Here is a 26,439-nt window from a genome sequence, read left to right as displayed (position 1 = left end):
GAATAGTTTTTGATACATATTCAAATGTAACAATATTTCTCAAAGCTCATTCCAAAGGATATTAACTAGTTTTGTACAAAAGCAAAACTGAGTCTTGGTGATGGTGGTAGTGGTCCCTGTGGCCAGGTAAATTGGAGAAATGTAGGATTTAGAAAAAATGAACTTTCCCGCAGAACTTCCAACATCCTTAATACTCTAATGAGCATTTTGAATATCCCCAAAGGAAATAAAATTTAATAACTTGTTGCATTTCCTCAAGTTATTTGACCATATCCCCAACCACCACACCTTTATTTATTTTGGGACATCTCAGTGGACTAATGCCTGCAAAAGCACAAAGTGTTCTGGGAAACACTGCTACTCAACATTCAGATAAGCCTATTATGTCTTGCATGTTATCTAAGACATGAAATACACAGAATTCAAAAGCTTAAATAAGAATCTAGATAACACAACTATATCAATTTATTAAGAGAAATTATAGGTTGGCGTTTTAGGGATACGATTATAAACTTGTGAGCTTAAAACATGGAAGCAAATCATGAATAAAAGAGCCCATGGTACCATCTTAGGAGGTAAAATGCCAGCCCGAATAGTCATAGAACAAACCATGACTCAAAAACAAAAAAAACAAACGTGCTATAATCCTATTGCTGTTTTAGGCTAAGCAGTGAAAACCTACAGCCAGAGAATTGGCCATAGACGTTACCTGTGAATTCTTTGAAAAACCTCTTCGTGCTCAGTCATGTGTTAAGAGTTTGAGTATCTTCAACTGAGCAAGCAACAGATGAAATGAATTGTTTCTATTTAACTTCAAATGATTTCAGACAGATAACTGTTTTCTTTCCTTTTTTTTTTTTTAATGTTCACTTATTTTTGAGAAAGAGAGAGAATGAGTGGGGAAGAGGCAGAGAGAGAGGGAGACACAGAGTTTGAAGCAGGCTCCAGGATCTCAGTTGTCAGCACAGAGCCGGATGTGAGGCTCAAACTCACGAACTACGAGATCATGACCTGAGTGGAAGTCGGACGCTTAACCAACTGAGCCCCCCAGGCGCCCCAAGACAGAGAACTGCTTTCTAACCTGCTTCCAATTCTTGGGCTTTATCCTTCCCTTCCTCCATTCCTTTCCTGTCTGGCTCTCACAGTATCATTTGTGATCCTCAGGCTGTCCCACCTCTGAAACACCTGGTAGATAACACCATAAATCATTTCCACTCTATTCTGGATAGCCACTATTCCATTCCAACACTCAATTCATTCCAACACTCAATTCATCTTCAACAGAACAATGTCTGCTTCAGGTCAATTTTATTGATAAAGCCTTCCACTAGAAACCAAGTCAATTACCTCCTTACCTTAAATTTCTGTATATTTCCCTATTTCCTCCTTCCTTTCTCTTACTCCTTTACTTCTTTTTTTTAATGTTTTATTTTTATTTTTGAGAGCGAGTGAAAGCAAAGGAGGGGCAGAGACAACGGGAGACAGAGGATTTGAAGTGGGCTCTATCTACACTGACAGCAGAGAGCATGATGCTGGGTTTGAACTCATAAACCTTGAGATCATGACCTGAGCTGCAGTGGGGCACTTAACTGACTGAGCCACCCAGGCGCCCCACTCCTTTACTTCTAATAATCTGGTTTACATATATTTCTTCCCATCCATACATTTTGAAAATAATTTATGTTCCATGTCACCAATAAACCTAGTATTTGACAAAATAAATGCACTCCCCCATCAATTTTCTTAACCTCCTTTCTTTCATGTAACATTGCTTAAGCCATTTGTCCTTGACACTTTCTCTTCCCTATGTTTTTGATTTCCCACTATCTCACCTGCCCTTCAGAATATTTAGGCTGCTTCTAATAATTTCATTCTACTCCTTAAGTGGGAGTGGAGGAGGTTCCGCAAAGTTTGTCCCTTTCTCCCTTTCTCGCTCTCCCTGAGTGAACACTTCCACTATCATCCTCCAAATCCCTCTCTGTGTCTAGTTCCTTATTTCCAGTGGCCTTTTGGTCACTTACACCTGTCAGCATATTGAACTTACTCTCTAAAACCCAACTATCATCTTCTCCACTGTTCTCATTTCCCTATTTCTGTCAATAGCACCACCCTACTATTATTCATCATCCTAATCAAAACTCTGCAGTTAGCTTTAATTCATTCTTCCTTATTTCTTACACTCAAATGCAAGTCTTAATGATGATACACTTGTTGTTGGTAAATTATCATATATCTGTCTCTCCATTCTTCCCATTTTCCTCACCTTCATTGTTTAGTTCTTAATATTCTATATTTGGACTCTTTTCTTTGTGCCCTATCTAGGCTACCTATGACCAGTTTCATTACCTTCCAAGATAACCAACACTACTACAAGATTATTATTTCTAAACTATCAATTTTGATTGTGTCACTATTCTCCCTAATGGCTCCTCACTGACTACGAGTAAGGTACAAACTTCTAAGTATAATATTTACATTTTTAGGCCTAACTTCCTTCACTGATCTGCATGTACCTGCTTATCTTTTTAAAAAAGTAGATTACTCTAGGGGTACCTGGATGGCTTAGTCGGCTAAGCATCTGACTCTTGATTTTGACTCAGGCCATGATCTCACATTTTTGCGAGTTTGAGCCCCACATCAGGCTCTGTCCTGACCCTGCAGGGCCTGCTTGGGATTCTCTCTCTCTCTCTCTCTGCCCCTCCCCAGCTTGCACCCTTTTCTCTCAAAAATAAAAAACTTCCAAAAAAAAAAGGTATATTACTCTGTTTACCGTTACATTATGTATATATTTTTATTCATGCTAATTCTCTTATCACTTTCTGTTCACCTCTTAAGTAGATAAAACCCTACATATCATTTAAAACTCACTCAAAAGTCAACTCTGTTAGGAATCTTCTCTGAATATTCTAGGCTCCATCATAACTATGGTCTTACCATGTAGTGCTAGAGCTTGTTTAAAATCTATTTATGTACATGACTTTCCTTGCACAATACTTTAAATTCCTTGAGGGACAGGCTTAAGTTTATTTATTTTAATAACGTGCTGGAGCAGCTAACACAATGCCATCCACACTATAGTTGTTCAATATATATTTAATGTTTTGCAGATGAAATATATGAAGTGGCTATAAAGTACATACTGTCACACATAGTGAGACATACCTTTTATATCATGACGTCACTATAAGTGAAACATTACTCACTCTTATATAAATTTACAATTGTATTTCCAATTGTAGTCTCTCATCTGTTAAAATAGGGGTGCAATGCACTAAATTGATTTAGTAAGAAACCAAATTGTAAAAAGTCTTCATTAGGGAACATATAGTATTCTGTATATGTGTGGTAAACCCATCATATTATAATAGACCATAGTCTGCTGTTGCTAAGGTTAGAGTTCTGTTAAATTGACGCTCTAACCTTGCTTTTCTGTGTGTAACCTTATGCCAGCAGCAGGTGTTATCACTGTGTGAATTTTTTAACATAGCAATGATGATTAGAATCACAATAAGACAATTACATTTTTAGTTCTAAAGGCCATATATTTCCAAAATTGTTAAGTTTTTTGTCAACTAAATGAAAGTAGGACTGACTTACACTGGCTTAACAATTCTTCCTTCTTGAAGCATAGCATCTCAAGAAATCTTACCAGATGCAGATGAAACAATGAGCAAAAGAAGCTCGTTACAAAAGAGTACATATTGTGTGATTCTATTTATGATGAAGTTCATCAACAGGCAAAAGCAATCTATGCTGTTATAAGTCAGAATAGTGGTTCTGTTGTAAAGGTGGGAGTGATGGTCAACTGAGACAAAGTTGGTACATTGGAGCCTTTGAGCGGTGATTACACACAAGATAGTAACAGAAATTCATCAGGTTGTACACTTGAGGTTTTTGTTCTTTACAGGGTGTTCATAATGTTGCAGCAAAAATATTTCTGAAAAGATAAATTAAGGAAAAGACAAACCAGAAGGGAAAAAAAAAAAAAGGAAACACAAGTTAAAAAAAACCCAACCATCTCTAACAGACGGATTATAAAATCTGACTCTGTTGTTTGTGACAAAATGGTTGAGGGGGTAACCATAGTGGAATTTCCCCACCTTCACAGACTGTCACTATCCTCAACCACAGATCAATTGATACTTCAGGTGCAGCACTACAGTGTTTGTTTGTTTTTTTTTAATGAAACAAAAATTTTGGGAATAACACTACAAAATAATAAGATACTTTTATTTGTTTCTGATGAGCTACTTGGCAAGCAGTGATTTTTATAGTATTTTTAAAACCATGGTATGTGACCCATTAGTGAGTTTTAAGTCCAAATATTAATGAAATAGAACTGAACATTAAATAAGAATGCAATAATGTAGAAAAAGTAAGTAATGCTTTGAGACTTTTGTTTCAGTTATATATGTGAGTGTGGTGAAGTAAAAGGTATTCTTATTATGGATTCAAGTGAAAAAAAAAGCCAACATTTTATGGGGATATCTGCTACATGCTGACAAGCACAACACAACAAAGGAGATCTTATAAACTGATATAATGACAATTGCACAACATTTTGATCTGAAGTTACAAACAGGAAATTACTGGCATGCAGAAGACCTTGCACAATTACCATCAGCACCTTGCTTTTGTCATCAAAGTATCACACACTGAATACACTCTTATCTGCCCTAAAATCATATTGGCTAGAAAGGAAGTAAATTACTAATGTGGAGAGCCAGTATTTCTCTGCAGCTGCTAAGCAAGCTTTGCACGCTCACCGAAAGTACTGTGAATTCCCCGTTTCTCTTCTGTTGTAAGCTACCCGACCACCTTTGCCTTTCCTCACCAATAGTGGGGACAGTAGCTTTGAGAACTGTTTGGCAGAAAGAAAACAATGCTTGGTTGTCAATAGTAGGTAGGAAAATACATAACACCTGAAACGATCGAAAAAAAAAAAAAAAACAGTGCTCTTATAGCTTCAGCTTTCCTACTTTAAATGCTACCGAATCAGTTCTGATAAATCAGTGCCTCAACTCCAGGAGACTGGGTAATTTCCTGAAAGTTTCCAAACAACTAGATCATGGGAACTCTCCTTCTCAGTGTTAGGAACTCTGTTATTCAGTGTTATAACTCGGTGTTATTGCTGTTGTGACTGCAAAGTGGTATAGCCACTTTGGAAGACGATTTGATGGTTTCTTATAAAACCAAACATCTTCTTAACATATGATCCAGCAATTGTACTCCTTGGTAATTACCCAAAGGAGCTGAAAACTTATGTTCACACAAAAACCTGCAAATGGATGTTTACAGTAGCTTTATTCACAATTGCCAAAACTTGGAAGCAACCAACATATCCTTCAAAAGGTAAATAAGCTTCAAAATGGGTAAATAAGCTATAGTACATTCAGATAATGGAATGTTAATCAGCACTAAAAAGACATGAAAATATATGAAGGAACCATAGATGCATATTACTAAGTGAAAGAAGCCAATGTTAAAAGGCTGCATACTGTATGATTCCAACTACATGACATTATAGAAAGAGCAAAACTATGAAGACAGTAAGAGGATCAGTGATTGCAAAGGGTGAGGGGAGGGGCTGTGGAGAGATGAATAGGCAGAGCACATTGGTAAAAATCAGAGCAGTAAAAACACTCTGTATGATACCATAATGATGGATACATGCCATTATACATTTGTCCAAACTCACACAGACTATACAGGTCCCAAAGTGAACCATGATGTAAACTATAAACTTTAGGAGATTATGATGTGTCTATGTAGGTTCACCAATTATAACGAATGTACCACTCTGGTGGGGAGGGTGATAATGGTAGAGGCTATGCATGAATTGAGGCAGAAGGCATGTGGGAAATCTCTGAACCTACCCCTCAATTTTGCAGTGAATCTAAAACTGCTCTAAAGAAATGAAGTCTTAAAAACAAAAACAAAACATCATTTATTATAATGGCAAAAAAGTGAAAGGTAACTAGAAATAAATCTAACAAAATATTAATAAAGCTTGTATTGGAAAAAATGTATCCAATTATTATTTGCCATTCAAGAAGATATAAATAAGAAGTCAAAACATGCTCATAGCTAGGAAGACTTAAATTTATAAAGAGGTTGATTCTTCCCAAAATAAACTAGAAATTTGAGACAGTAAGATTTTTGCTAGAACTTATTTGGAAATGATAAGAAAAAAGATTAGCCAAATCAACATTTAGTACGAAAAACAAAGTGGGAGGTTATGTTATCAGGTATCAATACTTAAGAAGCAAAGTACACCAGAACTGAAGAATCCAAAAATGCCCATGCATGACACAGCTGGACTACAAATAATCCATCCACTGAAGTAAGAATTTGTATTTTAAACAGTACCTTTATAAAAATAATTGATCAAAATTGATATATTTATATTTTTTGATTAATTGTGTACCAATAAGTATAATTATTACTCAATTCAGAAGAAAATTTTAATGTCACAGCTTAGGAAGATATTGAATTAAAACATACATTTTAATTATCTAAAATTTTTGCAATAAAATGATCAGATGATCACTGATAGATATTTAAGCATACTGTATTCTTTTATTTTTTAATTTTTTTAATGTTTATTTACTTTTGAGAGAAAGAGACAGAGGCGTGAATGGGGGAGGAGCAGAGAGAGGACACAGAATCCAAAGCAGGCTCCGGGCTCTGAGCTGTCAGCACAGAGTCTGGTGGGGGGCTCAAACTCACGGACTGTGAGATGGTGACCTGAGCTGAAGTAGGATGCCCAACCCACTGAGCCACCCAGGCGCCCCTAGGCATACTGTATTCTTGAAATTATAATATATCAAGGTAATATTCTAGGGTAATATAGAATAAAAATAAGAGCAGAGAAAAAGGAAAGATGATAAATTTCTTTTTTTTTTTTTTTTTAATTTTTAATGTTTATTTTTGAGAGAGAAAGAGACAGAGTGTGAGCTGGGGAGGGGCAGAGAGAGAGGGAGACACAGAATCCAAAGCAGGCTCCAGGCTCCGAGCTGTCAGCACACAGCCCAACGTGGGGCTCGAACTCACAAACCGCAAGATCATGACCTGAAGCTGATGTCAGACACTTAACCAACTGAGCCCCCAGGCACCTCTATAAATTTCTGACAATAAGAATAAGAAAATATTTTTAAGAAAAAAATTTTTTAATTTTCAAAATTTTATTTTGAGAGAGAGAGAGAGAGAGAGAGAGAGAGAGAGAGAGGCGGAGAGAGAGGGAGAGAATCCCAAGCAGGTTCTGTGCTGTCAGCACAGAGCCCTACATGGGGCTCAATCCCACAAACCATGAGATCATGACCTGAGCTGAAATCAAGAGTCAGATGCTTAACCAATGAGTCACCTAGGTGCCCCTCAAAAGAAATATTTCATAAAATTGACTATATGCTCAATATATATCCAAAAGATTAATACCATAGAGAATTTATTTCTAATTTCTGCTGTATATATGACCAAAGAATTAATAACACAGAGAAAGTGTTTCTAAAGTCAGTGAAGTACACTAGAAATCAGCAACTGAAAGGGAACTATAGAATTAGAAACTGTCTAATATAGTTCAAAATAAGCAACCACAATGGGAATATTATACACTGAAATATAATTAAAATATGATCTATAGAAACTGGAGGGTGTGAAGATTTTGTAAAAATTGTATAGTACATCTATGAGATAAAGAGCAGTACTGTTAAAATATATTAAAAATAAAATTCTGAGTTATTTTTTAACAAATTTTAGTATCCTGATGAAAGGAAAAATTTTCTAGGAAGATGTCCATTAACAGAATTATTCATGAAAAGGACAAAAACTTGAATAAAATAACATTAGAAGACATTAAAAAATAGGAAATGCTTTCTCTACCAACAATGACCCAGGTTCATCTGGCATATAAACATTTTCAAACCTTAAAGGAACAGATACAGCTTCTATTATTTAAACAGCTATAAATAAATAAAAAAAAATTTTCAAAAGGGGCGCCTGTGTGGCTTAGTCGGTTGAGTTTTCAACTCTTGATATCAGCGCAGGTCATGATCCCAGGTTTGTGGGATCAAGCCCCGTGTTGGGCTCTGTGCTGAGCATGAAGCCCGCTTAAGACTGTCTCTCTCTCCCCCCTTGGGCTCTCTCCTCTCTCCCTAATTTATAAATTTAAAATAATTTATAAATAAGCAGATATAAAAATATTATAACTCTTATTTATTAAATAAAATAGTGCTAGCTTCTTTCTAAGAATTAAAAATGTAGAATGGCTCAAATATCATGAAAATTTATTTCTAGCTCACTTTTGCAGCTCTAGTTCCAACAAGAATTGGAAAAAAGTAAAATTTTGTGGAAGAAACAAAAATGTAATTAATTTAAAATGCCCTACTTAGAAAACCCAAGACAAATGAAAAACAACTAGAATAAGAGAGTTCAATAAAGTGGCATCACACAAAATAACCATTCCAAAATTAATACCTTGGGGCATTTGCTGTCTCAGTCGTTGAAGCATGTGACTCATGATCTTGGGGTTGTGAGTTCAAGCTCCAAGTTGGGTGTAGAGGTACTTTAAAAAGAAAATCTTTAAAAAAATAACTACTGGGGCGCCTGGGTGGCTCGGTCGGTTGAGTGTCTGACTTTGGCTCAGGTCATGATCTCGCAGTCTGTGAGTTCAAGCCCCACGTCGGGCTCTGTGCTGACAGCTCAGAGCCTGGAGCCTGTTTCAGATCCTGTGTCTTCCTCTCTCTCTGCCCCTCCCCCACTCATGCCCTGTCTCTCTCTCTCTCTCTGTCAAAAATAAATAAACATTAAAAAAAAAAAAAAAGAATGGTCAACTGCTATAAAACTCTCCCCCATTCTAAAAAATAAAAAAATAAAAATAAAAAAAAATAAAAAAATAAAAAAATAAAAAAACAACTACTATCTTTATTACCAATTAGAAAATATAATGGTTAAAAAAATGCCATTTCTAATAGCAACAAAAGCTACAGCATACCTCTTCAGATGTAATAAGAAATATTCAAGACACATATGAAGCAAGACATAATTTTCTCTTTCCAAAATATCAACAAAGACCTAAATGAATAGAGAGGTAAACTACATTCAGCTCTCCCAAACCACTCTCTAAATCCAATGCAATTCAATTTTAAAAAGTCCCAATTCAATTTTCACTACCACGGCAAAAATGATTCCAAAGATCATCTAGAAGATCAAAACCAAGAAGTTAAAAAAGTATATATTAAGGACTTAGCCTACCAGATAACAATGAACCTAGAAATATCTAGAAATGTACAGCTAGAATAATTAAAATAATAATGTATTGGCTGAAAGAAATCGATCAATGGAACAGAGTGGTGGGTCTAGACACAGATCTGTGTATCTAGATAGAGATTCAGTATAAGGATAAAGTTTGTATTTCAAATTAGTGGCAAGGGTGGCTAGGTGGCTCAGTCGGTTAACCATCTCACTCTGATTTCGGCTCAGGTCATGATCTCGTGGTTCATGAGTTCAAGCCCCGCATCGACAGCTGACATCTGACAGCTCAGAGTCTGGAGCCTGCTTCGGATTCTGTGTCTCCCGCTCTCTCTGCCCTTCCCCTGCTCACACTCTGTCTCTCTATCTATCTCTCAAAAATAAATAAACATCAAAAAAAATTTTTTTTTAAATTAGCAAAATTGGACGGTTATCAAATAAATGACGGTGGAAAATGGGCAAGTGATTATCCATTTGGGGCCCTAACTCATGCATAGACAAGAATAGATTTTGAGTGAATTAAATGTATAAATTGGAAAGATCTTCCTGAAAAACACAGTAACACAAAAACTCCGTAATAAAAAGGACTGAAAAATTTGATAATACAAATGTCAAAATTCAGTAGAACAAATGGCTTGAGAAGTTAATAGCCTTCACAATTCCACTTTATCGAAAGGACAAAAACAGGCAAAAGAGTTACCCTGACTGGAGGTGCGTGGGGAAGAAAAGAACTAACAGGAAAGGAACCTGGGGGTGGGAGAACATCAGGGTCCTAGTAATGTATTTCCTTAATGTTGTGTTTCTTGATCTGGATGCTGACACATGAAGATGGTTCAGACTGTAAAATTTCAGAGGATATACACTTATGAGTACTTTTCCTGTGGCAAATTTAGGGAGTACCATAAGGAAATAATGAAGAGAGGAGGGATGGGAGAGATCGACCTGAAATTTTTCCTTGTGATGTTACATTAATCTATGTTTTATCTGTTTATGAAGAAGCATATACTAGTTGCGTAATTTTTTTAAAGTGAAAAATGATAAAGGCTACATATAAGACATACAACATTCAAGACTTATGATCCAAGTACAATCAAGACAATTCTATAGGGCACACTCTACCTGTGAATCTAGTATGTTGGAAATTTCGCATTCACCAACATTTACTTCATCCAACTGCAAGGAAAACAAGTTTCTGGCCACCTGGACAAAATCTGAAATGGAACACATTTTAGTAGGAACACAACATTTAACCTCATCTAAATACATCTTTACCTTTTTTTAAATGAAGTTGAAGCTATGCATTAAAACTAACGTTTCAAATTTAATTTACTTCAATGAATTACCTTAAAGTGGTATTAACTGAAGTGACAAATATAAGCTCAAATAAAAAGTAAGTAAGAGATAAACCAGTTTTAACTTACTTGAGTTAAATTTGCTGAGGTAAATAAATCAGTTAAGTAACAATAAAGCACCTACATATCGTAGGTACATCTATTTTCTCCAACTCTTATTACGAGCAAGAACTTTCTCTGAAATATACGACAATATTGTGACTTGCAGCTTTTTTAGCTGGAACCGGAGGTTTAACAAAAATAATAATAGCAGCAGCTAATGTTTACGGAACAGCCTTCTTGCGCTAGGCACAGTGCTTTGCTATTTCATCCTCCCTTTGAGGATGGGTAGGTCCTCTTATCCTCTGTTCTACACACTGCGGCTAAGAGAAGTTAACTGCCAAACTTCCCAAGGCTGCTTGGCAAATAAGTAGCAGAGCAGGACTCAAAAGAAGGTCTAACTCCAAGCCTGATGCTGGCTAGCAAACTGTAAGCTTCTTCAGACATGAGTGTGACCCATCCATCCTCAGATTTTTGAATTTTAGCTATTATATTTTTAATTTCCAAGGATCCTTTTCGTATTCTCTGATTGTTCCTAGTCTATAATATCTTACTCTTTATATCACGGATGCCTTATCTTTGTTTACCTTTTCAGAGATGTTCATTATGGTTTGTCTGAAGTTCTCTCCCACTCTTGCATTATTCCTCATTTTTCAGGGTTCCTGTTTTTCTCTTTGTCAGACAGTTTGGGGCTCTTATATTTTGTCAGAGAATTTCTGCAAGTGTCTGGTGACCCTTGGCTATGAGTGCATATTTAAGAAGAATCACCACCAAAACACGCATTGGAAATCCTGTGTGCATAACTTGCCTTGTCAACTGGCTGGTTTCACTACAGAGCAATCAGGTGGCCAACTGACACCTTGGGGTCTTGCCTATAAACATGGCTGCAAAATTCACCAAGGTGTGTGTTGTGAGTGATAACTCAACATACACTCCTCCAAATTCCCTGACCGCTGGCAGCTATAGGTTCAGAATCTCTCTGGTTTAATTTCCCAAGAGGATATACTTCTTTTCCTCAGCAGGTATAAGGCAGTGCTAAATCCTGGGTTGCTTGAGAGGAGGCAGGTAATAGCATAAATACTCCTTGCACAGATTTCTAACAATCCTATTTGAAATGCCCTGCCTATACCTACCCTTCAGAAATACCTGATACTTTTAATTCCTAATTCTTTTCAGTGATAAATCAGCTTGTTCTCCATTGTGGTTCCCCCATCTCTTCAGACACATGGGCTTTGTTGCCTCTATTTACTAATTCATTTAGTTTCTTCATCCATGTTCTGTCCTTATATATTGTGGTTTTAGTTATACATGCAATTTCTTTTTTGTTCTCTTCATTATTTGGGGGTGATTTTCAAAAGGAGAGGAAAGGAAACATATTTTTTTTTATCACTTTGAAACCAAAAAGTGAATTCTTTTTTAGTAATACAGATGCTTTAAAAATGATACAATATTTCATCTACTGTATGAGAAAAAAATTAAATACTGAATGCTGTCAAGGATACAAAAAACTGTTAATTCAACAAATTCATATGTAAAATATCTCTTGAAAACAACTTATCAATACCTATCAGAAGTGTAAACCACTTGTGGGAATTTATCTAAGCAGGAAAAAACTATGATGTTAAATATAGAATTACCTATAATACCAGCTACTGAGAGACTATTAAAATCCCAGAAGTGGAAAGGCTTAATATTATAGTACATCAACTAAGTATGTCAATATCATGCTAATTTTATAAGAATAATTATACAGTACCATAAAAATATTTATTCTGTCTTATTAGCTGGAAAAAAGTATGGAAATTCATAGTAGTGGAGTTAGTTAGGACTTCTATAATTCACATTATTTCTTTTGTTATTACTAAAGCAATGTTTACACAATAAGTAAAAAATAAAAAAGGTATGATAGGATGATGATATTTTAGAGCTGGAAGATTCTAGGAAAGTCTCCTTTCTGCTGACCCAGCCAGGCCAGTATTTGTAGCTGACATTTTAGGATAGTGATTAAGGAACTTGAAATAGATATGGTCTTATTTTTCTCTCTTTCCTTACAAAGATGCATTCCTAATAAAAAGAGGTCACTATAACTCTCCCACCAAGTTTCTGTGATGACACAACATGATAAACCTAATATTACCTCCAAAAGACACTGTCCCCTTTGGGTCTACTTGCACTTGCTGTCTCAGGGCTTGGTGTTGTTCCTTTGTGGGCTGAATACCAAGATAATCTAGAGCCTGGAAGGAAAAGGACTCAAGTGAAGCAATTTTTCAAATCTCTAAAGGATAAAACTTTTCATTACAACTTTATTTTACAACCCAGTGAAAAAAATCAGTATCAGGAACAGTGACAAGAATTACATGCCCAGAGAGGGTCTGTTGACTATTTATGAATTAATTTTCTATAAAATATTAGCCTGATTCCACCACCACCTCAGTTGTTTTGTGGGGCTTTTTTTCTGCAAGACTAGCACTTTGGCTGATGCCAAATTTATAAGCATAGCCCTAGAACCAAAACTCAATTTCTTAGTTTAAAATATGTGATATGGTACAGAATAAAAAATAGCAAGGAAATTCTACTAAGTCAGGTTAAACATTAATTTCTAAAAGTGGCACTATAAAAATGGATATATATTTTTTAACATACTTGAGACCAAAACTAAAGTTGATAAATATTCTAATTTTGGGTTATTTATCGATAGGCTTACATAAATAGTAAAGTAGAAAGCTTCCTCTGGAACCTACCTCTCTCTGCCATTTTTTTTCTTTTTTTCCTTTTCTTTTCTCTACCTCAATTTAGTACCCATAGCAGATTAAGTATTCAGAGACTGCTTGTTGTATTCCAATACTCATTCTCTTCTTCTTCTTTAGTAACATAACCACAAGTTTTAGCTAGCAACACTTCCATCCTGCTAAAAGATATTTCCCAGCCCACTTGAGGGCTTGATGAAGCCATGGGACTATGCAATGGCGAAGGACATACAAGGTGAAGTATTGTGGAATACTTCTAGGAAGGCTTTCAAAAGTAGGTGTAGGCTATTCTTGGCTCTTTCTCTCCCCTCTTTGGGCTTAATTAAAAGAGAAAATAGATGAAAGGAAGGAAAGAAGGCAAGGAGGGTGGGAGCATGCTGGAACTCAAGTAGTCATCTTGGTTCATAAGCCACTTTGGTGGAGCAGAAAGATAGTTGGAACATGGGTCTCTGACCTATAGAACTTCCATCCCAGCCCTGGACCACCTTCTTTAAGGCTTCTTTTTGGTGTGAAAGAAATAAATTTCTAGTGGAAACCACTATTATTTCAGGTTCTCCAGTTGTATATAGCAAAACCTAATCTTAACTAATATAGAGGCTGATTAGATGCCCTTATTGGATTTGGGCAAGAATATATTTTGTGTCAATCATATTAAAACAAAAAAGTAGGCAAAGTTTAATATTGGTAATTATTCCTTATAAATTTCTCCCTCCTTCAAAATCTGCTCAGTCATTCATCAGTTCATTTACCAAATATCTATTCAATGCTTACTATAATCGTCAGGCACTACACTATGCAAAGGGGCACACAAAGAAGACACAGCTGCTACTCTAAAAGAGTGATGGTTTCTAGGGTGAGAATAACATGTGAATAAATGTAATTAGTGCAATATGAAATTTAATAGAAGTGTGTATAGGATATACTGTGGCAAAAACAAACTGGTTAATGTATAAGTGGTTGGGCACAGTGAGAGAAGGAGACAGGAGGAAGGAAGAATATTAGGAAAAATTCATTAAAAAGTTATTTTAGAATTTAGCTAAGTATCATCTGCCTCCTCTGTCTACATAGTCATAAATATTTGCCTTACACAACATGGAATACTGGTTCTTAACATTTCTTAAAAATTTTTTATGTTTATTCATTTTTGAGAGACAGAGTGCAAGTGGGGGAAGAGCAGAGAGAGAGTGAGACACAGAATTCGAAGCAGGCTCCAGGCTCTGAGCTGTCAGCACACAGCCCAACATGACACTAGAACCCAGGAACTGTGAGATCACGACCTGAGCCAAAGTTGGACACTCAAACGACTGAGCCACCCAGGTACCCCTGGTTCTTAACTTTTGATGTTCTTTTCCTTCAATTATAAAAATGCTACACACACACACACACACACACACACACACACACAAAGAGAGTAATACAAAGAATATCCATGTACTCAAATACTCATTGATATTTGCTTGATATATATATATATATATATATATATATATATATAAAGAAATAAACACTATAGACTTGGTTGAAAGCTTTCTCCATTGTTCCTCAGCAGGAACCACTATCCTAAGGTTGGTATATCCTTCCTTTCCATGATTTGATACCATTACTACATGTATTCCCTAATGTTATGTATTCTTGTGCACTTAAAATTTTACATCAATAGTATAATACAAATGGATACACTTACAAATTATTTTTATTTTTACTTTAATGCTATGATTTCATAATTGCTCAATATTGTTATCTGTGAAACTAGTTCACTTAACTTTAAATGGTATCCCACTGTATGAATATAAATTATATACTCTCTGATTGATGGGCTTTTATCATTACTCCTACTTATTTTTTAATACAAAACATTATACATATCTTCTTGTGTGGATGTGTGAAAATTTCTCTGCAGTATATCCCTAGAAGAGGAAATGCTGAGTCACATATGTATTGTATCTATGTATTGTATCTATCTATCTATCTATCTATACTCAACTTTACTAGATACTGTAAAATTACTCTCACACTGGTTGTAACAATTTACACACATCACTAGTATATAAGCCCTTTTATTTTTCTATATTTTAAGAGCACTTGCTGTTTTCACACTTTAAATTTTGTTAATATGTTGAATATGAAATAGTATGTTGTTTGTTAAATTCCCTTTGTTATAAGTGAGATTAAACTTCTTTTACATGTTTATCAGCAATGTTTTTAACTCATAAATTACTTAGCAATATGTTTTAAGTTGTTATACATGGTTTTAAGAAATATTTTTGCTAGTGACTCCTAAATTCGGTGACATTCTCCCAAATGTGAAAACAAAGAAAGTCTTCAGATCTTGCGAAATGTCCCCTGAGGCAAAAAAAACAAAAACAAAAACAAAAAAACACTGTACCCTTTATCCTTGAAAACTACTGCTCCAGAGACAAACACTGTTAATGGTTTGATGTATAATTTTCTAAATTTTTAAATGAATATACATACACCTATATATTAAATATACATAAATTATGTGTTTATTTACTTTATTTACAGCAATTATTACATACAGTGTTGTACATTACTTAAAAAGTATTAACATATTATAGGTTTCTATTCTGTACATTTTACATCTCTTGCATGCATTTCAAAACTGCTGTGATAGTGCATTAGCACTTAAGTATACATATATTTCAAATTTTGAATATAGCAAAACATTGTATAACTTTTAACTTTTGAATTTCTTTTAACCTTTTGAATTTCTCCCTACAGGTAATACCTGTCACACTTTTGGTTTAATATTCCCAAGTATTTTACTATATAACATTTGATATATATTAAAAACAAATATATAACAGATATACATGCCTTAAGGCAGGAAAATAACTTAAAAATTCCATGAATCCATCTAAGAAGTACAAAACTGCCAGTACTGCTGAATTCAGGTGATATATTCCTACTCCTTTAGAGTAGGAATGGTTTCGTCATTCCTCCATATTGCTATGTACTCTTGTAACATCAGCATATTCATCTTCACTGATAAATATCTGATTAGAGGAACATTCCACAATTTATTCATCCCTGACTCCTGTACATTGGGGTTTTCTGCTTACTAACAATGCAACAATGAACATTCTTGTACACATCTAAAACTTTCTGTAGGGTTTTACTCCTTACTTAGGAGTAGTTTTGGTGGGTCTTTTTTCTTTTTCTTTTTTTTGAATGATGGTAGGACTTCTGAAAATATTTTCAGGGCGCCTGGGTGGTTCAGGTTCAGTTGGTTAAGTGTCTGAGTTCGGTTCAGGTCACGATCTCACAGTTCGTGTGTTCGAGCCCCATGTCGGGCTCAGTGCTGACAGCTAAGAGCCTGGAGCCTACTACGGACTCTATATTTCCTCTCTCTGCCCCTCCCCTGCTTATGCTCTGTCTCTCTCGCTCTTTCTCAAAAATAAACATTAAAACAAATTTTTTAATAAAAATATTTTAGATAGCAGTATTTTTTTTTTAATTTTTTTTTTTACGTTTATTTATTTTTGAGACAGAGAGAAAGCATGACCGGGGGAGGGTCAGAGAGCGAGGGAGACACAGAATCTGAAACAGGCTCCAGGCTCTGAGCTGTCGGCACAGAGCCCAATGCGGGGCTTGAACTCACAGACTGTGAGATCATGACCTGAGCCGAAGTCGGCCGCCCAACCGACTGAGCCACCCAGGCGCCCTGATAGCAGTATTTTTTAATGTTATAAGTATTACAAATATTTTCTCCCAGTTTTTGGCATAACCTTTTACTTTTTTATATTCTCTTTATGGAGTCTCTTATGGACAATTGCCAGGTATGTTTGTATACCATTATTTTATATTTTTTAAATATATGTTTATAAAATATTTTAAGTTTTGGGTTTTGTATAAATAGTATCATACTATACAAATCAATATGTAACTTTTTGTTTTAATAACAAGATTTCTTGAGATGTAATTCACCTATCATAAGGTTCATGATTTTAGGGTATAGTTGCATAGTTTTTAGTACATTGACAAGTTGGGCATCAATCACCACAAACTGTAGAACATTTTCATTGCCTTAAAAGGAAACTCTATACCCACCAGCAGTCACTTGCTATTTCCCTGTCCCCCTAGCTCCAGGCAACCACTAATTTATATCCTGTCTCTATGGATTTGCCAATTCTGAGCGTTTCATATTAATAGAATCATATCATTGTGGCTTTTTGTCTGCTTCTTTCATTAGCTTAATGTTTCAAGGTCTATCTATGTTGGAGCATGCATTAGAACTTCATTCCTTGGGGCACCTGGGTGGCTCAGTCGGTTAAGCGTCTGACTTCGCTTCAGGCCAGTGATCTCGCAGTTTGTGAGTTCGAGCCCCACGTCAGGCTCTGTGCTGACAGCTCGGAGCCTGGAGCCTGCTTCGGATTCTGTGTCTCCCTCTCTCTCTCAGCCCCTCCCATGCTCATGCTCTGTCTCTCTCTGTCTCTTGATAATAGATAAATGTTAAAAAAAAAAAAATTAAGAACTTTTTTCCTTTTATAGCTCAATAATAACTGTCCCTTATATGTATGTACTATATTTTATCTTTTTTAAGTTAAAAAAAGGTAAATCGAGAGTAAAAGAAACGAGCTATTAGTATAAAAACAGCAGGTAGATAATAACAAATTAGAAACTCAACAGGAAATATAAGATGGCTGCAAAGATACAGTGAACTAAAGAAACAATGTCGGGGTGCCTGGGTGGCTCAGTCGGTTTAATGTCCGACTTCAGCTCAGGTCATGATCTTGTGGTTCATGGGTTTGAGCCCCACATAGGGCTCTGTGCTGACAGCTCAGAACCTGGAGCCTGCTTCAGATTCTGCGACTCCCTCTATCTCTGCTCCTCTCCCGCTTGTGCTCTGTCTCTGTCTCTCAAAAATGAATAAACGTTAAAAAAATTTTTAAAAAGAAGGAAACAGTGTCTCACTAAAGCTAAAATACTAAGCAATAATACGCATATAAGTTTGGAAGAGGCTTATCAGAGTTAAAGTATCATACATGCCCTGTATGTTCAAAAGAACGGTGAAGATTTTATTAACTTTAGACTGATTAAGTTCAAGATACATGTTGAACTTTTAAGGTAATCACTAAAAGAATAGCAAAAGAAGGCATAATTTCCTTTTTAAAATTTTTAAATGTTTATTTATTTTAGAAAGAGAGAGAGAGAATGAGTGAGAGAGGGGCAAAGAGAGAGGGAGACACAGAAACAGAAGCAGGCTTCAGGCTCTGAGCTGTCAGCACAGAGCCCAACACGGGGCTTGAACCCACAAACCATGAGATCATGACCTGAAGTCAGATGCTTAACCAACTGAGCTACCCAGGTGCCTCATAATTTCTAAATAAGTTAGGGGAGAAAAAATAAAATGCAAAAACAACCAACCAAATATTCAAACATAACCAAACCAAAGAATACAATAAAGGGGGAAGGGGAAGAAGTAATAGAACAAAAGTATTATTTTAATAAAATGGTAGAAATAAGTAAAAATGTATTATAATTACACAAACTATTAAGTATGTGGAGCCATGGGAACGTCTGCATAAGACTAGTGGGAATGCTACTTTACAAATCAATGCACCAATCCAACAATTACTTTCTGAGCAGTTACTATGAGTCACGCATTTTTTTAGGAACCAGAGAAAAGGAAGTGAAAATTTTGGCAACACCTCAAGTACAGATGAAGGTAAATAAACATTTTGACCTCATCATGTTTTAGTAAATCAACTTTTAAAAAGCATATGAATGATAAGCTTGAAATTTAGAAGAGTTATCTCTTGGGGAGAGAGAGAGGTGTATATGATCAAGAAGAAACACACAGGCAATGTCAAAAATTCTCATTCTTAGCTATGTGGTGGGTACAGGTGTGTTTGTTTTAGTATTCTTTAAGCTGTACATGCACAATATAATCATTCTGTGTATGACTGATATTTTCATATAAAGAAATAAAAACAACTTTACAGAAGTAAAGCAAACAAAACACCTGTCACAGAAGGTAAGCAATATATGATTATTATTGGGGCGCCTGGTGGCTCAGTTGGTTGAGCATGCGACTCTTGATTTCAGCTCAGGTCATGATCCCAGGGTCATGGGATTGAGCCCTGTGGGGGCTCTGCACTGAGTATGGAGCCTGCTTAAGATTCTCTCTCCCTCCCTCTGCCTCTCTGTCACTCTCCCCTACTTGTGCTCTTTCTCTAAAAATAAATAAATAAATAAAAGTATATGATTATTTTTATACTAAGTAATAATAATTACAAAATAAAATCAGCTACAATGGAAACTGACCTAGAACTAAACTTGAGAAATTTATTCTAGATGAATACAGCATGTCAGTGAGGTAAGTTCATAAATATAAGCAGGAAATAATCTATTTCTGGTCAAAAAATAGGTTCCAAAAATTTCTTGAATAATAATGAATGTCATCTTTTAACCTTTGGCAAAAATGCAAATTTGTTAATTGGACAAATAAATGCCCTTAACTCTAATGTCTGAATGATGAATTTAAAAAAAAATTAACTTCTTTACAATATTCATCACATACTTCCCAACCTAATACAAAGAACATCTCATTAACTGTAATCAGACACTGGGTATGCCGTTGCTCACTACAGCTTTCTTCAAATGTTACAGAAATGGCAAGAGGTAATGTAAATATCAGCGAAATGGCATCTGTATCCCAAAGCATCTTTCTTAGGTACAAAAATACAGATAGCATACAAGTACAGTAATTCTTTGTCTTCAAGCCAACTAATAAATTGTATACCTATTTGCTGTGTTTACTATGTCTACTTACAGGTTTAACATTAGGATTAAATGAGACCCACAGTACTCATAAAAATACTTAAAAAAATATGGCACTGCAAATAACTATGGTGAACTTATTTTAAAATATCTGTAAAATTACATCATCCTCAGGCAAAAAGGCAATCCATTTTTCAGGCAAGGAATTAAGAGATAAGTAGTTCTGTATTAGAAATCACTTTCCAGTATATCCTGATACAAAATCGTCTAAGTAGACTGGTAAAACATAGAGGATTTCATGAAGACAATGCCATATATGTATATGTCTTGACAGGTAATTTGCTTCAGCAAATTCTAACCTCTCGTCTTTCATAAAAATTGTACTGAGTAGGCTAATTACTTAATAATCACATGGTCAGTCAATACCTTTTCCTTGTGAAATTTTATTATAATAATTTCCTAGATGCTATATGTAATATATTTACAGAAGATAAAGGAAAAAGATAATTTTATTTCATTTTAAATATTTAATCACATTGGCCTTATCTGTTACTGAATCTGTCTGCAAAGTAGCAACTGAAATAGAAGGACCTATTTCAAATGGAATGATACAGATATTATTATATTATTATGCAACTAAACGAAAAAGGAAAGGTAGCTCAGCAAATATTTTGGTAGATAGGAGCTAATTTGGATTTTGGGGAAAAAAAATTCTTATTAAGTAAGATACAGTTTCAAACTCTGAAAACAAAGAATGCTCTACTAAATAAAGTCACTAATATATTTTGAATAAAAACGCTGAATTTACACAGAACATGGGTTGCCATTACTGTAAAACTGCCATTTTATTTTTCCAGAAAAACAATTTGTTTATGCTAAAAGGAGGACCAAAACCTAAAAATTCTGATTCAACAGTAAAACAACTCAAATTTCTCAGAGTCTGTATAAATTTAGATGATTTTCTTATCTCTAAGATAATTAGATTAAAAAATAGCATGTGCTAGTCATGCGGTTATGGGGTGATGATGGGAGTTTGGAGCTGATGGCTAAGAAAGGATTCTTGAAGATGTCTTTGGTGCAAAAAGGTGATTTTATTAAAGTACGGGGACAGGACCCATGGGCAGAAAGAGCTGCACTGGGGTTGTGACGGGTAACTGTCTACTCTCAGGTTGGGAGGGGGTTAGGGACAGTGTAAGTCTCTAAGGAATTTTGGAAGCAAGGTTTCCAGGACCTTGAGGGGCTAGCTGTTGTTAGGAAAATGCTATTTATTACTGTTTAGTAAAATCTAGTCATGAGACCCTTCAGATGTACATCAGGGAGTCATATGCTTGGAGTATGATTGCCAGCATATATCTTGGGGGAGTTGAGATAAAGGAAGGTTACCAAAGGAATTTTTATATGTTAAAGTAGACTTACAGGATGGGGTGTCAGGACTAATGTTAAGCCAAGATTCCCTTTTGTCCCTAGCAAAGTGTCATCATTGAGGCAGCTGAGCTCCTAGAGGGAGGTCACTCTGCCTGGTTCAAGGACTTGTCAATGGACTGTAGGCAGTAAGGGAATTTAATTTTTCATTTGCCTTTGTTTCCCACATCACCATGGCCGGCACTTAAACCCCCTTACATCTTGATGAGGGTGATATTAGGGCTCCAGGAAACAGTCTATAGGTTTCTGGAGATTAGGTATGGATAAGATTGCCCTTTACTTGTAGTTTACTAATTTACCCGTAAAACTGAAGCAGACACCTCTCCTGCATGACTGTGATCTCTATCAGTCAACAACTTGCTTTCTTTCCTTTCCCCAGTTCTTGGGCAGCCAGGAGTGTCTGAGGAATATCACACACATCCCACCTAGAGGGGGGGATGCTGTTAGCCTGTACTTTGCCCTCAGCTTGCCCTATGCTCCCTCATCACTAGGAAAGCTTAAATCAAATAAAAGAACAAGGCTGCCAAGTAGTTATTAGCTGGATAACTTTCTCCTTACCCAGAGAAATGGTTAGTATTAAATATTGGATGTTCAGAAATGCATATTAAAGCAACATCATTAAAAAACAATAACTTTATTTTTTAGTCATTTATAGATTTTTTAAACCTCAAATAATCCAGCCACCAATAAAAAGAGAGTACACGTTAGCAGAAGAGAGCCAGGAGTTTGAAAATCTAAGGGAGATATCTTAAGTACTTAATAATGGGAAAGTTTTAATGAGCACAAACCAAGTGTTTAAACAGTGGTGGGTGTACTAGATACTGCTGTGAAGAAACTTTATCTCACTGTCAAAACAAAATACACATAAGAGTATTCAGCACTACGATGTGATGTTAAGTGATGTAGATGTGCAAAACAAGGGAAACAACTATAATAGACACAGGGACTGGAACTGAGTTACAATTTGAACAATGGTTAAGATTTAAATTGACTACAAAAACGGCACTGGTATAGGACCATGCAAAGATGTGAATATGGGAATAAGTGCAATGTGTATTGATTGTAGCTATGCACTTTCAACTCCTCCTAAAATGTAAAAAATCCTTATCCACAAAAACTGACAGGAAAACAGAGGCTGTGGACCTTCAGCCCTATATCCACTTTCATATTAAAAAACAAACAAGGGGCGCCTGGGTGGCTCAGTCGGTTGAGCGTCCGACTTCAGCTCAGGTCACTTCAGCTCAGGTCACGATCTCACGGACCGTGAGTTCGAGCCCTGCGTCGGGCTCTGGGCTGATGGCTCAGAGCCTGGGGCCTGCTTCCAGTTCTGTGTCTCCCTCTCTCTCTGCCCCTCCCCCATTCATGCTCTGTCTCTCTCTGTCTCAAAAATAAATAAACGTTAAAAAATAAAAAAATAAAAAAAAACAAAAAACAAAAAACACTGCACATTTTTGCTGTAAGCTCCCTGGTGACCTGACAGGAAAAGCTCTAAAATGCTTTTCTACTTTTAATTCTTCCTTTTTAATCACCTTAGGTTTCTTTCACATACAATACTTTACTCTCCCCAGGACTATTTTTTGGCACCTCCAAGTACATTCTACCATTTTCTTTGTATTTAGTGAGCATCTGACTATTTTGTTGTTTAGGATTTAGTTTCCCTTTGCTTTTTAAAAGCTTAAATAATGGAGAATTGTTTCCTTGCACTTACTGCTTTTACATACACTTTGTCATAATTTATTCCATGTTCCCTTTGATTCTACATTGTAAAACATCACATTTGTCTTACTCCTGCACAGGAGGAAACTGATTAATTTGGTGTCAATTTAGTTACCAAAGGTTTTATTTCTATTTTGTACTCCTGAGTTGGCTGCTCAACTCAAACATAAATAATTAAAACCCAAACTGCCATTCATTTAATTGCAAATAAGTTAACTCTTCAAGAAAGTAATGGCTTTAGTTCTTTACCCTCTCAAAGAATAAGAATACTTTCTCACTGTTGTTTTATGGAAGAAAAAGGGAAATTTAAAGTATTTACCATTTCCAGTTTCTCGGCCTTAAGGCGAACAGAAGGATTTAGGGAAATCTTCTTTCCTTGTGGTCCATAATTATCAGTCCAGGCAGGGGCAATATCTAAGAGACAACAGGGTGCACGTTAATTGGAAATTTAATTGGAATAGAACTTTTCATTTGACAGAATGTGTTCTGGGTTCCTGCTGTTCAAAAATAATTCTGGCTAATCAGTTGGCAGTTTTCACTTTTGTTTTCATGATTTTTTTTTCTTTAAATCTAAAATGTATTATATCAATCAGCTTCACTAAAGCATTAAAAGATATGATATAAAAAGAATGGCCAATTACGCATTAAGTCCCATGGAAATATTAATTTAAAAGACAAACATATATCCTACCACTACCCCATCATCATCATGTCTTACTCGTTGTAAACCGAAGTCTTTTTTCTTCCAAATAAGTAAAATCGTATTAGGAATTCAAAAAGATCGTGATACTTCTTTGACAGGCAAATGGGGTTTTGTTAGGGGAGTTCTGAAGGTACTAAGGAAAAACTCATAAATGCAAATTGTTTCAAGTTTGCACCTTAAGTATGATAGACTCAGAACTTCTGGAACCAAAAATCCTATTTCTTATTTTACAGAAGGGTTATATTTCAAGGAGCATAGATGGACTTTCAAGAATTAAATTTCATACACCTCTCACCCATCCTAACAACCTTCTCAAACTCCACTGATGATTTAGATGTGCCTTTGTCCTTGCTGCATGAGTAAGAGACCAGACGCCACAAGGGACTAGACCTTGAAAAATTATTTGTTGTTTTTTTTTCATTTTTTTTCAGTTTATTTATGTTGTGAGACAGAGACAGAGAGAGAGAGAGAAAGAGAGAGCGCAAGGAGGGGAGGGGCAGAGATAAAGGGAAAGAATCCCAAGCAGGCTTTGCACTGTCAGTACAGAGCCCGATGTGGGGCTAGAACTCACAAACCGTGTGATCATGACCTGAGCCAAAATCAAAGGAGTCGGACACTTAACCGACTGAGGCACCCAGGAGCCCCGAAAAATTATTTGTTTTAATATGACAAAGTTTGTGAAACAAATTCCTGTAATTCATGTCAATCCTTACATCTAAATTGTCACTATTCTAAATACACTTCTAAATGGTATTTTACTAGTTCTACATAGAAACAAGAGGAAGAGAAAAAACTTTTTGAAATGTCACATCTTTATGCAGTGTTTTAATTTTTTTAAATTTCTCAGAGCATCTGTCTCTAAGTACAAAATGATTTGCATTCTCTTTCTTAAGAACATAAGAAGCGCATATGAAAATAAATAGTCTTCCTCTAAACCTTTAACACATCCTTAACATTCTATGTAAAATCTTGAATATAGCTTATAGGTGTCAAGATCATAAAAAAAATGGTTACTGACTTTTAGTTTCAAGTGGAATCAAACCTTAAGCAAGCGTGATTTTAGTATAATAGACTTCTATTATACAATTCCGATAAAAGCAGCAAAGTCTCTTTTGTTAACATGATACCTAATTTTTAGCTATGAGACAAAAAATAGTATATATCTATATATCTGTATCTATATTTTTTTCTCTTAAGTGAAATTCTGTGCCAAACCTATAGTGTGGCACAAAAGATCGGCATGGAGTGGTATAGAAGACCCAACAGCAGATAAGTCAAACTTTTATTTTTCATTTTTAAGGTATGGATTTGTGAGGCTTGACAATGACCTTCAGCTTGGTGCCTGACCTGCAGTTAAGGCACATGAATACTAGGTGGACCCAAGCTAACTTAATTATGATTTCAGACCAATAATCTTAATCCTGGGAGTAAATTACTCAATTCAAGTGTAAATGTGTGGAAGGGATGGGGGATGGGAGGGAGAGAGAGCAGACAGAGAGGGAAGGACAGGGACACACACAGCATCCAACCCACACTAAGACCTTCATTCTCACCTACATTCTCCTAGATCTAAGCATAAAAATTTGCTATGTGTAACAGTGGAAATTAACAGAAGATCAGCTCTTATTCACGCTTACTTTTAGCTAGGCAGTGCATTAAGTACTTCATATAGATACACTCATTAAGCTTTACTATAACCATATGACATATATGTTGCTATTCCCATTGAAAAGATGAAGAGATCAAGGCCCAAAAACATAAAGAAACTAGCCTATGATCACATAGCTAGTAGGTGACCATGTCAGGTTTCTAAACTCTTGTGACTCCCAGAGCTATTATTCTTTTTCTTTTGTTTGTTTGTTTAGAGAGTGCAAGTAAGAGAGCAAGCAAGAGTCAGGGAGGAACAGAGACAGAGGAAGACAGAATCCCAAGCAGGCTCCATGCTGTCAGCACAGCTCGATCCCAAGAACTGTGAGATCATGACCTGAACCCAAATCAAGAGTCAGACACTTAACCGACTGAGCCACCCAGGTGCCCCAAAGCCATTATTCTTAAGTGTTGTATCTTTTATCAGGTTTTCTCATCTGTAAAGTAGAATAAAAGAGTCCACCTTACTGGGATTGTAAAGGTAAAATAAAAAACCATAGAAAACTATTAATGAACACTATCGAATATTGTTAATATTAACAAAGCAAAATATTTTAAAAGATTTAATGTAAAATTACACTAACCCCCCCATTGAACAATATGCAATCATGGCTTAACAAAATCTCACTTTCTTTCAGATGACCTTCCCCTAAACCTATATCTTTGAGTCAAAACCTTAGGAGGATTTGTGCATAAATCTGGCATGCTTTGGTAATTCAGAATAGCTTGACCTGAAAAGCCTCCATAGACAGACAGCTTTTCCCATTTGCCAGTGACATCTCTCAATTCTGGCCTCAAGCTCTTGATTTGCTCCTCTCTAGGG

General features: G+C 35.7%; 1 protein-coding gene across 2 annotated transcripts in view; it reads right to left on the bottom strand.

The window, feature by feature from the left end:
- Positions 1–26,439, bottom strand: part of STXBP4 (syntaxin binding protein 4) — a 174,993-nt gene that overhangs the window by 115,358 nt on the left and 33,196 nt on the right. For both annotated transcript variants that reach the window (XM_049636450.1, XM_049636451.1), the window contains exons 8-10: positions 23,586–23,680; positions 12,775–12,871; positions 10,366–10,457 (exon numbers count right to left, since the gene is read on the bottom strand). In XM_049636450.1, coding sequence (XP_049492407.1) covers positions 10,366–10,457; positions 12,775–12,871; positions 23,586–23,680 — 284 coding nt within the window. The remainder of the gene's footprint in view (positions 1–10,365; positions 10,458–12,774; positions 12,872–23,585; positions 23,681–26,439) is intronic.

This window comes from Panthera uncia, chromosome E1 (assembly GCF_023721935.1).
Source record: "Panthera uncia isolate 11264 chromosome E1, Puncia_PCG_1.0, whole genome shotgun sequence".
In the NCBI taxonomy this organism is placed as follows: Eukaryota; Metazoa; Chordata; class Mammalia; order Carnivora; family Felidae; genus Panthera; species Panthera uncia.
Note: the sequence above shows the minus strand (reverse complement) of the source record. Positions and strands in the feature narration are given on the sequence as shown.